General features: G+C 44.2%; 1 protein-coding gene across 2 annotated transcripts in view; it reads left to right on the forward strand.

The window, feature by feature from the left end:
* The first annotated feature begins 8,203 nt into the window (after positions 1–8,203).
* The window catches only part of ADSS2 (adenylosuccinate synthase 2), a 40,757-nt gene continuing 34,938 nt past the window's right edge, over positions 8,204–14,022 (forward strand). The window contains exon 1 of one of the 2 annotated variants that reach the window (XM_057727825.1): positions 8,204–8,519. In XM_057727825.1, coding sequence (XP_057583808.1) covers positions 8,337–8,519 — 183 coding nt within the window. In that variant the 5' untranslated portion in view covers positions 8,204–8,336. The remainder of the gene's footprint in view (positions 8,520–14,022) is intronic. The other variant, XM_057727822.1, reaches the window with a different exon arrangement.

Consider the following 14,022-nt stretch of genomic DNA (forward strand, 5'->3'; position numbering starts at 1 on the left):
GAATTCCTGGTTTTCATACAGGCTACCCAGGTTCAATTCCTGGGCAGGGAATTAAGATCTCGCTTCACACCACCGCTCACAGTTGCCTCGCTGAGATCACTTCCTGGAGGCTGAAGCCTATCAGTGGCTCCCTTTCTAGGCCTTCCCACATTTTAAGGCCTTCATTTTCTCTTCATTTACTCAGGGCTTGAGAACAAAAGTGGCCAAAGCCTAGATCTTCTAAAGAAAGCCAATATCAAGCAGCCAAACCCCACTGCCTAGTGTCCCATCTTGCTGGTTGGGGTAATTCCAGAAGGCGCAGAGCTCCACATGCCAAGATAGGGCACTCTAGACCCCAAGGAGAACGAGTCTCCAGCGCCGGGACTCAGTGTCCTGCACACTCTGAGGGGGCAGAAGATGGAGTTCAGGTCTGTGGGTTAACGAGGCAGAGACTCTGGTGTCAGAGCACTTTGAAAGCTCATCTGCACTCTCCCCTTTTGGGAGGGATAGGCCGCTGTTCTGGACACTTGTCCTGGCCCCCTGAGTACAGACGAGTTAATCCAGATAACTGCTCAAGGGTCACAATGGAAGCAGAAAACTCACCCCACCCGTCTACTCTCCTCGCTGAGGTAACTCCTGTTACCTCACGGACGGACTCTCCCGGCTTCTGGTCCTTCACCCCAACCCAGTCTAGGCCTTCCCAGATGCAGAGGGGGGTCTTGTAGACCATCGGCAACAGTTTCCCAGTTCAGTTTAGTTAGGAACTGTCCTCCAAGACAGCCGCAGAGCCTCTGCAGGGGTTCAGGCCAGAGGTGGGGATCCCAAGATTCCAGGGAGATGCCGGGGCCGGGTACACACCCTGACTTCTTTTAACAGAGAGACTTCGCGTCCTTGGGCACGAAAGAGGACAGAGGTGGGGAAAAGCGGACACCGCTGGTCGGGTACCGACCAAACGTCGTGAGCCTTAGACCTCCGGCCCGAGTCCGCCACCCAGCCTCAGAACCCGAGGGACCTTTTGGAGGTTCCCGCCGTCCGGGGCGCGGCCCCCGGGTGGGCGTGGTGTCCGAGGCAGGCGACGCCGCCCCGCCCGCGGCGGGGGAAACGCGCGGGTCCGTGTCCCGAGCCCCGCCGGCCCCGCCACGTCGAGTCCGCCTCCCGACGGGAAGGCGCGGAGAAGAGCCCGGCCGCGATGCCGCGTCCGCCCGGCCTTGCAGCGCAGCCCACCGTCGCCGCCAACTCTCCAAATGCCCCCGGCGCCTGGGATGCCGGCGCCCCCTCGCCGTGGTCTCTCGGACAGGTGGAGGCTGCGGAGGGCTCTGGAGTGCGGACGCGCCACGAGGCCTCGGCCACACCCCACCCTGCGGCTCAGCGTCCCCGCCCGGGCTCCGGCCTCGCCTCCCCCGCCGGGCTCCCGTTGGGCGGGGGCCACCCCGCGCGCCTCTCTCGCGGCCAGGCCCCCACCCGCGCCCGCCCCTCTCTCCGCTATTGGGCGGCCGCCTACGAAATATCCCCGCCTTGGCCGGTCCCTGGGAGGTCTGCAAAGCCCGAGGGAGGGAAAGCCTCAGGGGTCCGAGTCCTCCCGGCCAGTTCGACCCTCTTCTCTGGTGGTGTATGCTGGGTCGTGAGAAGCTGAAGCTTTGTGGGGATGCCTCGTTCCGCTTTTGTCTTCGGTCTTTACCCGGGCAACACCGCCGACCTGGTGGGAGAAGCGCATACACCTTGGAGGGCGATGCAGACTTGAGGTCCACAACCACCAGAGAAAGAAAGATGTTGTGATGAGAACCAAGTGCTGGGAGGTTCTAAGGAGGGACAAAAATGAGGCTAGGGTGGGGGAGGGGTGGGCAGACAGGTGTGGGCTAGAGCGCCGCAGGTGCAGGTGATTGAAATATATCTCCTCCTTGACTGGTGGTGGGGTGGGGTGGGGCAACTGTTCCTGTTCAGGTGGCTCACCTTTACAAAAGAGCAAGGGGTCCAGGCTGGCTGAAGCAGATTGAAGAGGACTTGTGGGGTGATTAAAAAAAAGCAGGCTAAGGCCTTGAATGCTAGTCTAAAGAGTTTGCACATAATTCCACTGACCCTGGGGAGCCACTGAGGGTCTTTGATCAGAGGAGTGATGTGATCCCAGCAGCGTTTTAGGCAGTACATAGATGTTACTTGTGTATTCCACGCCCCTCCCCGCCGTGGTTGCATATTTTTCTATGCTAAAGAGCATACACACATTTTCCCTTTCCCCAAGCTGTTTGTCAGCTATGATGAGGTTTTACTTCTAAATAGTTAAGCATGACAAATTATTCCATTTCCTCATTTGGGAGTATTAATTAGCACTTGGCTTTATAAAATGATTGGACACCCCGCAATGATTAGCCTTACTATCTGTGCAGCACATTCCAAAGGAACCCAAGCAACTGTCATCTCCCAGTCTCACTTCCTAGTGGAAAAGTGATGGCACTCAGTTTATGGCGGTCAGACTTGGAGACTTGAATTCTTGCCTTAGAAAACTTGCAGCTGTAAATGACTTTCTGGTGATAGAGTGCAGGAAGACAAACTTATTGTGTCATTTGCCAGTGCCCCCTGCATTCCTGCAGCTGTTTTTCCACAAGACTCTAGCCATGTCATTTGAAAGTATCCTGAAATATTTTTAAACAATGCTCAGGTGGCAAAAGTGGTTTAAGTCTAGGGTGCAAGGTTAACTTTTGAACTCTGAAAAGTATTCTTTGATCTCAACCCTTGGGTTTCATGAGGCTGCCAGCTCTAAAGTGGATGTCTCTGGTCAAGGGATAAGATGAGAATGTGTGGGTGAATATTCAAGTAAGTATCAATACTTTGAAAACCCTTGTATATACAAAGCTAAGACATGGTTTTTCATTGCCTGTCACTGCACCAAACAAAACAACTCAAATGTTGTGTCCTACTGAAGGTGGGTATATCAATGATTAAAATGAAGCTATTTGGCCATAAATTCAAGAGTAAAACTCAAGACCATCATCTCTTCCTTGCCTCTCCTCATTAGGCATCCATTCCATGTGCTAGCAGAGCTGGCCAGTTAAAAACATCCTTCCTCTCTGCCACGGAATAGAGTGCACTGCAACTGCGGGATTATAAATACATTTGATACAGTGACATCCTTAGTGTTATTTTGTGGAAATTACACAAACCCTCCCGTCTTGATGTAAATATGCTTCTTTACGTCACACCAATTAAAATTATTCCTTCTACAAGGTACTTGAATTTATTTCTATTATCTAAACTGCTTCCAAGTTTAGACTTTTATTTCTTTTTTGTTTGTTTTTGTTTGTTTGGTTTTGGTTTTTTTCTTTCTTTCTTTCTTTCTTTTGTCCACACAGTTCTCTAACCAGGGATTGAACCCGGGCCCCTGGCAGTGAAAGCATCAAGTCCTAACCACTGGACCTCCAGGGAATTCCCTAGATTTTTATTTCTAACTTTTCCTTCTCCTTTTCTCTATATCACCTGTCAGCCTCAAAAATAAAACAGCCAGTTATTTTACCAGCAAAATGGGTTTATTTGGAAATAGCAGATAATTGCAATTCAGGACAGGCAAGCTATGGTGAATCATGGGCAAGTCCAGAGAACAAAGGAGAGGGGCTTGCTTTTATTAGGTTTTAGGAAGAAATTGCTAGGGTTGTTTTGAGCAAAACTTCATTGGAGAAGAGCCAGTGTCCGAAATTGTGGCAGTTTCTCATTGACTGCAAGTGGTAGTTAGTGCATTGCTGCTGGATCAGGGGCGGATCTTCCTTTTTCTTGAAAGAAGGAAATAAAATTGCTCTATGAAAAATGTCTTCCCTTTCCAGAAGAAAAGTAACATTCTTATCTTCCTTCTTGCTGGTTATACAGGCTGCAACAAGTGGCAGGTGGGTGAGAGCTCCCTCTTTAGGGCTTCCTGACTCCATTTAAGTTAAGGTTTCCTTCATTTTCACATTTCCCCCTTTGATCACCGTCTTTCCTTGAAAGCATCACTGATCAAGAGTCAGATTTTCCTCATTTAGAGGTTTTGTCCCTTGGTGCCAGGAAGGAGCTTTCCTGGTTGCCATGCCCCATGTCAGAGGGAAAGTGCAGACTGGAGACTATTGAGGCCACATTTGAGGAACAAAGAAAAGTAGGAGGAATAATTCTCAGGCATTTCCCATCTAAAGTCTATATCATATCTAGGCCATAAACGTTGGAGATCATCTTGCAGTGCTGAGCTAGTATCACCCTGTTTGCGTTACTGAAACAAGCTTGGGTCCACTCATCCGTGCACAGTAGAGCCAATCTACTGACACCAGGTGGTGGTGAAGGGAAAGTGCAGTGCTTATTGCAGAACACCAAGCAAGGAGTCCATGCAGCTGATGCTTAACAGACCCAAACTTCCTGATGGCTTTCAGGGAAAAGTCTTTAAAGACAGGATGAGGGAGAGGAGTTGTGGGGTGCATGCTCAGCTGGTGGACATTCCTCTGCTTAGTTGGTAGTGAGGTAATGGGGAGTCAACATCATCAACCTTCTGGTTCCCAGATGGTCTGAGATTTGCATGCTTGTGGGCAGCATATAGTTAACTTCACCCACCTGGTGGGGATTTCAGTATCTGCAAAACATCTCAAAGGATATGGCTCAGAATATTAGTTTATAGCCCTTGGGGCAGAACTAAAGGTCCTTGACTTTGTTTAATGGCTAAACTATTATTATTTTGTCTTGCTTGACTGTTTTCCTTTCTTTATGCCTTTTCTCACTTCTCTGATTAAATTTATTCTTTGGAACTCAGGGAAGACCTAAGAGGCTAAAGTTTTCCTACAGACAAGAGGCAGGAAGAGGACACGCAGGGGTGGGGGGAGGGGCCTGTCCGCAGAAGGCCCCATAGGGTCCTGCTCAGTTACATTGGGTATCTGTCATTTTTATAAAGATTTAACAGGCACAAAGCTTAAAAATGATTATGCCAAGCAGAGTTAAAAGTAATGTGACAAGTTCAGTTTGTATAATGGTTCTAAACTAGGAGCCCAAATCTGAAGGTAATGCTAAACAGGTAAAAAACAAAACAAAACAAAAAACAGGGCTCAGGTAAAATTTGTTGTAACCAATGGTCTAGTTCCCTGGGCTTGTGTAATTGAGTTTTTATCTCTTCAGAGGCATTTAACCATGTGTAACAGGTGGTCCATTTGCTATTGAAAAAAATGCCTTCTTGTTCAGCAAGTAGGTAATCAAGGACTATGCGATTTTCCAAAACTATTGATACTTTAGCTAATGAGTCAAGTGATCCTTGTTGGGTTGCTATTGCTTTGGCTGTGGAATTTACTAGGTCTCCTAATGTTAGGGAGAGGTTTTTTTTGGGGGGGGGGCTCTTTATTGGAATTTAATTGCTTTACACTCTTGTACCAGTTTTTGAGGTACACCAAAGTCAATCAGCTGTATTTATACACATATCCCCATATTCCCTCCCTCCCGCAACTCCCCCCCACCCTCCCCATCCCGGCCCTCTAAGGCATCACCCATCATCAAGTTGATCAGGGAGAGATTTTAAATCATGTATTCATTGGAACTTATTCCAACCCAGAGGAGAAATGTCCTCCCTATGGAGGCAAACTCAGAGCCAGAAAGGCCCCCTGGAAATTCTCTTTTAAGGAGGCTTAATGGGGTGGACCAGTGGGAGGCTTCAAACATCTTACTCCGTAGCTGATGCCAGGGGTTGCTGAGTGACATTAGCAATAGCACTGCACAAAGACAAAATTTGTTACAGGATTAACTAAAGGGTCACCATTGTTGTGAACTGACTGAAGTTTCTGGTATCAAACCCAACAATTAGGTAAGTTTCCCCCTTTTGTAACAGATTGAAAATGCAGATAAGAACATTGTCTTTCAAGAAGAGGGAGAGGATGAGGCAAGAAGTAATTGAGGAAAAAGGTACACAGGCCTAGCCCAGTCATTTTGGGAAGAAAGATGTGTCCTTCAATTGTTGTCTGCTTCAATTCCTGGTCAGTGTGATTCAGCGGTGCCCAGTGCTTGTTATAGGATGGGATGCCAGGTGGGGTCTTCTTTAGCTGTGAGATGTTTACCCAAGGTTCGAATCTCTGATGTTTGCTGCATCTGGGTAGTGAGGAGGACCTTAGTGTACTCTTTTCCAAGGAAATTCAAAGGCAAACTTTGTTCTTATTGATTCCAAATCAGAAGGGTTCAAGAAAATTGGAAATGTTAGTTTGGAGATTTATAGTCAGATATTTGAAGGAAGAAGACTTTAGGATCCAGTCCAGCTTATAGATATATAACAAAACCTTAAAGAAGATGAAAAGGACAAGAATCTAATATGTACAAAGGTGCAAACATAATTTCTCTCTCCATAATTATCCCCCTTTTATCAGAAACAATCATAGTAAAACTAATTTGTATTAAATTTAGCTGATTATGCAGTAAGAATAGCGATTGACCATATGAGCTCTTTTTAAGATTACTTTGCTGGAAACTTACAAGCAAAGTACTAGGTTATTTTTTCCAAGCAGTTCCTTAAAATTGGTCATATCTGAGTATGTATAGCTCTCTCAAATATGACATTCCAGTCAAAGCCTTGGCAATGTAGTCAATATTTCCAATTGTATCCTGTTATAAGAAGAACAGGTTCTCACTGAATTCATGTAAATAACTGTACTGTTAGGAAAAGAATACTTAAGAGTTTCAAAATTCTGGCGGGATCAGGTATGAAAAGATAAATATTTCATCTTTGTTTACAATTGCTGTAAGTCACAGATGCTTAAGAGAAAAAATGTCCTTAAATCTGGAAAAGTAAAACATAAGACTAACATAAGAAGTCATAAAAATTATAGTCATCCTCAAAAAGACTCCATTAGGGAACCAGCATAAGAAATCATAAAATTTATAATCATCCTCATTTGTTCATTCAGTCTCCTATAATTTCCTTTTCATAAAGAGAAAACAGATCCTTCATGATGCTCCAGGGGCCCTCCAAAAAAACCCCAAAGTTAGTTTAAGGCAAAAAGACTTCATTTACAGTTTGATTTTTGGTTTTTGAAAGTTTTCCAAAAATAGCAAAAGTTTTGGACATGACTAAATTGGATCACGTATCATTATAAAATAATACTTAATTATTCACTTAACTAAAATGACAAGAAGATTTCAAAGGTTAGAGCACTGTTGCTGGGGCAGGGAGGAATCTGCCTTCCTTTTTTTAAAGGCAGGAGATAAAACTTCTATGTGAAAAATGTTTTCCCTTCTCCTAGGAAAAAAGTAATACACTTATCGTCCTTCTTCCTTCAGGTTATGCAGTTTGCTAGGAGTGGTACCTGCATGAAAGCTCCTCCTTTGGGGCTTCCTGACTCCATTTAAAATGAGCTTTATTTATTTCCACAGTATACTTGGGAATCTAGCGGCAACTGAACAGTAAACACAACAGAAAGGACCTGGGTTCTGCACTTGGACCACCTAGATACCAATTCAGCCCTCACTAGAGGAAGTTAACTAACTTTTAAACCCTGTAAGATAAGGATAAGATAGTATTACCTACCTTATATAGTTGTGGGAATTAAAAGTACATTATAGTATTTGGTATACAGCATATGACATGGGCAATTCGTTCCTTCTCTCTGAACTTCTGTTACTAATATGCAAAATTAGAAGGTATAGGGCTCTACCGTCCTCTAGATTTTCAGGCCTAATGTCCTCTACATTACTGCTTTACTTTCGAGGTTGCCCTTTTTGATCCCTGTTCCCATCTCTGTTCTTACTTCCAGAATTTTACTTTCCAATTCTACACCTATAGTATGTTCTAATTTCATCCCATTTACATTTTGAAATTCCACCCTTTGTATTTTGTACACACTCTCTCCTCCCTTAATAAAAACATATTAAAAATAATTTAAATATGAACATTTTCAGAGATTGAAACGTGCAGACGGCAGACACCAAACCACCGGAACACGTCGCTTCCGGCAAAGCGCTGCCGGGAGTTGTAGTCTGACGCACAGGCACGCACCTCCCCGCCTCTCCAGTTTGAAAAGCAGGAGGAAGGGCGGGTGGGCGGGACGTTGAGGCTGAAGCGAGCTCAAAACCCCGCCCCCGCCCTTTTCCGCTAGCCAGGTTCGCACTGGAGGGGCGCGTCCGGCCGCGGAAGGGGCGTGGCCTTTCCCTGGGGCGGTGCTGCCGAGGCCGGCGTGCTCGGGGAGGTCCTGGTCCCTCCCTGAGAGGGCGGCGGGAGCGCGGGGCGGGCCTGGCGGGAGGGTGGCGACCCGGCAGGAGGGGCGGGGGCGGGCTGGCTCTGGCTCCTTCTTCCTCCGCATGTGGCTGGCGGCCGCAGAGCAGTTCAGTTCGCGCACTCCCAGCCGCCCGCGTCCCCTGAGGGCTCTCCTCGCGTCTCTGGAGCCATGGCGTTCGTCGAGACCAACCCGGCGGCATCCTCCTTGCCCAACGGCGACTGCGGCCGCCCCAGGGCGCGGCCCGGAGGGAACCGGGTGACGGTGGTGCTCGGCGCGCAGTGGGGCGACGAAGGCAAGGGGAAGGTGGTGGATCTGCTGGCGCAGGACGCCGACATCGTGTGCCGCTGCCAGGTGAGGCGGCCGGGCTCTGATGGGACGCCGGCCCCTGAGCTCGGGCCCAGAACTCGCATCCCCTGTCCAGAATAAGGTGTCACCTTGAGGTTCTTTCCTCTTATTATGAGCTGCGGCGACGTGGAGAAATGGCGGGAGGCCGGAGACCCCTGCCCTGGGGTCTTGGACTGAGGGTTCTGAGTGGCTCAGGAGGAAAATGCGGCTTGACGGCGAACCTTTGAGATGCGCGATGCCCGGGGAGTTGCAGTTTTCGGTCTGGGGACCAGTGTTCAAACCCAGGACTGAGGCCGGGGTGAAGGTGGGGTACCTTTCGAGTTTGAGGAGCTACCGCTGGAGGCCTGCTAGCGACTCCGGGCGGAGACCCTACGCGGCCTCAAAACCTTCCCCATCATCACCCATCCGCCCAGGGAGACCAAGTGGGCCGAAACGCCCTGGAATCCAGACTCACCACTCCCCTACCTGCAGGCCCCGAGCTTGCAGAGCTTTGCTTCCTCCGGTCCACTTTGTTGACATGGGAACCCACCTCAGGGCTTAGGGCTGTTTAATGACTGTTTAATGGCCCCGGTTTTTTACTCGGTACCCGGTATACTCAGGGGAGATTAATTTTACTTGTTGGTCCCAGAGATAGGAATCCCAGCTCTTTTACGATTGCGACAAGTGAAATACACGAGTGTCAAATCTGGTATTTAGAAACATTTACATTGTTAAGCTCACATCTAGAGTGAACTTTCGGGAAACGGAATGGTAATGTACTTCCTACCGGGAGACACGTGGTTTTTAGTGTGAGCGTTCTTCCTATTTGTCGTTTGCTTTGAAGCAGCCTAGAGGCGAGGCCTTTGTAAAGGCTCTTAGATAACTATTACAAATTTCAAAATTCGAAATAGTTGAGCAATAACCACTTTCAAAACGAATGGTAGTGTAATATCTGAAGTTAACTGCTGTCTGTTTAGGTTGCAAGAATGTTTCTTCTTTATGAAAATACATGGCACAATATAATGATGCTGTGTGCAGTTCTAACGAGTTCGGTAGGCCCACTTGATTGGAAGTTTTCAACCTAAAATTGAGTACCATTTGAGGACGCAGGAAAGGTAATCATATGTACATCGAAAGTTAAATGCAAAAATCTTGTTTTTTGCTTGCAGAAATCCATCTGCCCGTTCCTTGGTTAAGATAGCTGTTGCACCAGTTGCCTCTTAGTATTAACACTAGCACCACCACCTTCCTTCCAACCTTCTATTCCTCCACCCCTCTGGCAACACACATACCTTACTTAATAACAACCCTAAAGGGGATACCTCACAGGGCCTTAGGAGCTGCTCCCGAGGGCTGGCCTTCACCTTCCTTTTGTGTTGAAGTTAGATCTGGCTGTGCTGTGAGGAAAGAAGTATGAGAATACCTCTTTCTGGGTAGGAGGGGATAGAGGCTGAGACCTGTTTATTTACTTCACTGTCATTTCTGACATCTTACACAGAAATAGTAGTACTCGGGGTAAGCTACATTATGGGTCGTAAGCAGGTTTTGGGAATGTAACCATTTTGCATTTATTCTAAAATATCCTCAATTTTAATATCCCTTTGAAAAGTAGTGGAATTAGTTTGTTGATTGGAGGCAGTCTTGAAGGAGGTCATGGACGAATCTGATTTGATGCCCTTGGAAAGTCTAGAGAGAAGTGATTGAGAAGGAGCCAAGTTTGGCTTTAAAATGTTGGCTGAAGATAGAGGAGAAACATATGAGCAGACTTGTTAGGCAGACTTTACTCACCTGTACAGTTTTGACTTACTATCTTCCTTATATAATTAAAAAATTTTTATATTCTTCTAGTGCCTTTTAAGAGTTTATCATTAGAAGGATTCTTATGTCTTGTTAGTGTGGATAGGTAAGTAATGAATAGATTTAAGAATATTCCTTGTGATTCAGCTTGATACCTTTATATTATCTGGTCAGTCCTAGTAAGCCAACATCAATTCATTCCATAAGCTCAAAATTTACACAGCGTTTCTCCAGAAGTGGTGTACACATAATGTATCTCTAGTGGAATCATAAAATAAGGAATTTCTTCCAATAAAAAGTTTTTTAAAAAAGAAAAAGTGTTGTTGCATTTAAGTAAATATTTTAGTATATAAAATGCCTTTTTGGAAAGAACAGATGCAAAGCTAGTGGCATTTTCATCATCATGGCACTTAAGGCCTGTATTTTACTCAGGATATATAGGAAGTTACTTATAACTTGTTAGATACTCTAGATCCTTAAATAAGTATGTAGAACTTGCATGAAAGGATGACTTAATTTTAAATCGATAGGTCTTTTAAGAAAAGAGAAGAATTAAGTATAGGACCAGTTCCTGGCACAGTTCATGCATCCAGTAATCACATAATGAATATCTACAGGGGAACCACTCAGCCCCAGAGTTAAAAGCTGAAAAGGCAGGGCTTGTGCCCACAGTGAGCTTACAGTCTAGTGGACAACTATTACTTAGACAAGTATTTCCCAGGGTGGGAATGGAGAAGGGTAGTAGTACAGGTTTTTTGAAGGATTAAAGTATGGGAATAGGAAGGCCTCTTCCTGGCAACACAAAAATAGTTTCATTAGAAGGACTATTACTGTTTTTTTTACCCCCCAAATACTCTCAAAATAAACTATTCTTTATTTTCCTTATTTTGGTTAGTAGAAACTATGGAGATTTTAACTACTGTACTTTATACAGACTTTAAGCATGGGCTTGTTTATTGTTGTGGAGAAAGTAAAGCTTGGTAGTCTTGGCTGCGATGACAGGCATGAAGTTGCCTGTGATCAGGAATAGCTAGAACAGTATTTCCTTTCTTTGTGTTTCCTCCCAGGGTTTTAAAGTTAATATAAAGAGAAAATATCAACTAAAATGAATTATAAAGGGAAAGTATATGCTGTCACTTGCTATGTATAAAGTTGGCCATGAAAGTAAACACAATGAAAAAAATGTTAATTTGTAGCTAGATGCTGTAGCTTTCAGCTGAAAGCTCTGAAACCAGCTATTAGCAAGTGATAAACAAATGTAAAAGACATACCAGCAGTAGCTGAGACAATCTCCTTGAAATAATCAGAAAGGTTGAAAGATGATTTAAAAGAGAATAATTTCAGTGTTTTTTTAATGCCTTGACCTTATACAGCTAAAATTATCTTCTAAACCATTTCCCATAGTTTTGAAGATGGTGGAGAATTAGCATTTAAGATAAGCCATTCTTCCAGGTTTATAAAGTTTTTTTTTTAATCAATTAATTTTTGTTTTGTTTTGGCTGCATTGGGTCTTCGTTGCTGCGCGTGGGCTTTCTCTAGTTGTGGCGAGCTGGGGCTACTCTTTGTCGCGGTGCGTGGGCTTCTCATTGTGGTGGCTTCTTTTCTAGAGCACAGGATCTAGGCATGTGGGCTTCAGTAGTTGTGGCTCGCCGGCTCTAGAGCACAGGCTCAGTAGTTGTGGTGCAGGGGCTTAGTTGCTCTGCGGCATGTGGGATCTTCCCTGCCCAGGGCTTGAACCTGTGTCCCCTGCATTGGCAGGCGGATTCTTAACCACTGCACCACCAGGGAAGCCCCATTCTTCCAGTTTTATAACTTACTATTTCTGTGTCTCCTATCAGGATTGTTTTTTATTTATAGTATTTCCTAAGTGCGTATATAAGTATATACCAATGTGTGGTGTACTTGATTAACTCTTGCGTTCTTGGATTGCTGTGCTTTCCCTACTAGAATGTACATTTTCTCAAAAAGAGGACTTGTTCCTTTTTGTTTTCTTCCATAGCACCCAGTACTGTGTGAGGCAGAGAGGAAGTAAATACTCAACAAATATTTATTGGGTGACCTGGATCACCCTTAGAAATTTTTAGCTAGTATTTTTTACCTTGTACCATTATGTTCGAAGGCTTTACTGGTTTAAAGTCTTACCTCTTGTATCTATGAGAAAATAGATAGCTGATAATTGTATCATTTTGTGTATTTCCTTAGCAAATTTAAGTTGAGTGCCATGTGAGTCTAGTAAATAGTTTTTCTTTGTTGAGGGCAGTAGGTGTCAAAAGTTTGGTCAATGAGGATGTCCCAAATTGTTCACTATTTAAACTTACTGTATTAGTATATATAATATACAATTATCTCTGTTTTTGAGGCATATATATATATTTGTAATAAGTTTATTTTTTGGCTGCGTTGGGTCTTCACTGCTGTGCGCAGGCTTTCTCTAGTTGTGGTGAGTGGTGGCTACTCTTTGTTTAGGTGTGCCGGCGTCTCATCACGGTGGCTTCTCTTGTTGTGGAGCATGGGCTCTAGGCACGCGGGCTCAGTAGTTGTGGCACATGGGCTTAGTTGGTCCGAGGCATGTGGGATCTTCTTGGACCAGGGCTCGAACCTGTGTTCCCTGCATTGGCAGGTGGATTCTTAACCACTGTGCCACCAGGGAAGTCCTATATTTTTAAATTATATGAGATCATCTCAGTATCCGATCAATATTATTCTGTTTCTTTAATTTTGGTGAGAATGGGTGGATTAGTTTGGTAGTTCTAAGTATCTCTAGGAAAAACTTTCCTAGAGCAAATCTAGAGTGAACTGGTAAATTGATAATATACTTAATAGCTTACTTACTGTAACTGGATACAATTCTATTTATATTATCTTTTGGGGACTAGGTCAGATTTTGACACCAAAGATTAATGTGAATGAGCTACATACCAATAAGTGAAGATTGGTGATGTTAGAATACTTTTATCAGTGGAAAAAGAGACATTGAGGTATTCAGTTTTGTCTGGGGAAAGCAGTTGGAAAGAACAGTAAGCATGTATAGCACAGGAAACTATACTCAATATTTTGTAATAATCTATAAGGGAAAAGAATCTGAAAAAAGTATATGTATGTATAACTGAATCATTTTGCTGTACACCTGAAACTAACACAACATTGTAAATCAACTATACTTCAATTTAAAAAAAGAAAGAACAGTAAATAGAGGACAGTTCCCATGGCTACTCTGGCTCCAAGATGGAATGATTCTTTATATTAAACCAACTTTTAGTTATACTTAATTCAGTACAGTAAAATTCCTCTTTAAAAATGACATTTTTAAAAATGGGATTTTTGTCTGTATCAAGCTTTTAAAACCCTTTTAAAGGAAGAATTTTATTCATGAGAAAAGTTCTTTGACTTGAAATCTGCAGTTCAGTTTTAATGTTTTAAGAAAATATCTCCATAAATGTAGTGATGAGGTAAAATTTTGTCAAGCATTTACAAAGAGCTGCACAATATTATTGGTTTATGCATTTTTTGGTTGCATTCTGATCCTCCCGTCTATGACCCTGGTCATCTCTGACCCTTGTTTAATAAGTGTGTATATTAGAGTTTGGTACCTAGAGTCTAGATCTTCTTAATTAGGAACCTGAGATCCTCCAAGGCAATGCCTTCTTCCATTTTCATTGTGAGAAGTTGTTTTATATGGTAATTTAAGGTACAAAATACAAGGTACTTGAGATTTTGTCATTTGTGTGACATT

The sequence above is a fragment of the Hippopotamus amphibius genome, chromosome 3, assembly GCF_030028045.1.
Source record: "Hippopotamus amphibius kiboko isolate mHipAmp2 chromosome 3, mHipAmp2.hap2, whole genome shotgun sequence".
NCBI classification, from domain to species: Eukaryota; Metazoa; Chordata; class Mammalia; order Artiodactyla; family Hippopotamidae; genus Hippopotamus; species Hippopotamus amphibius.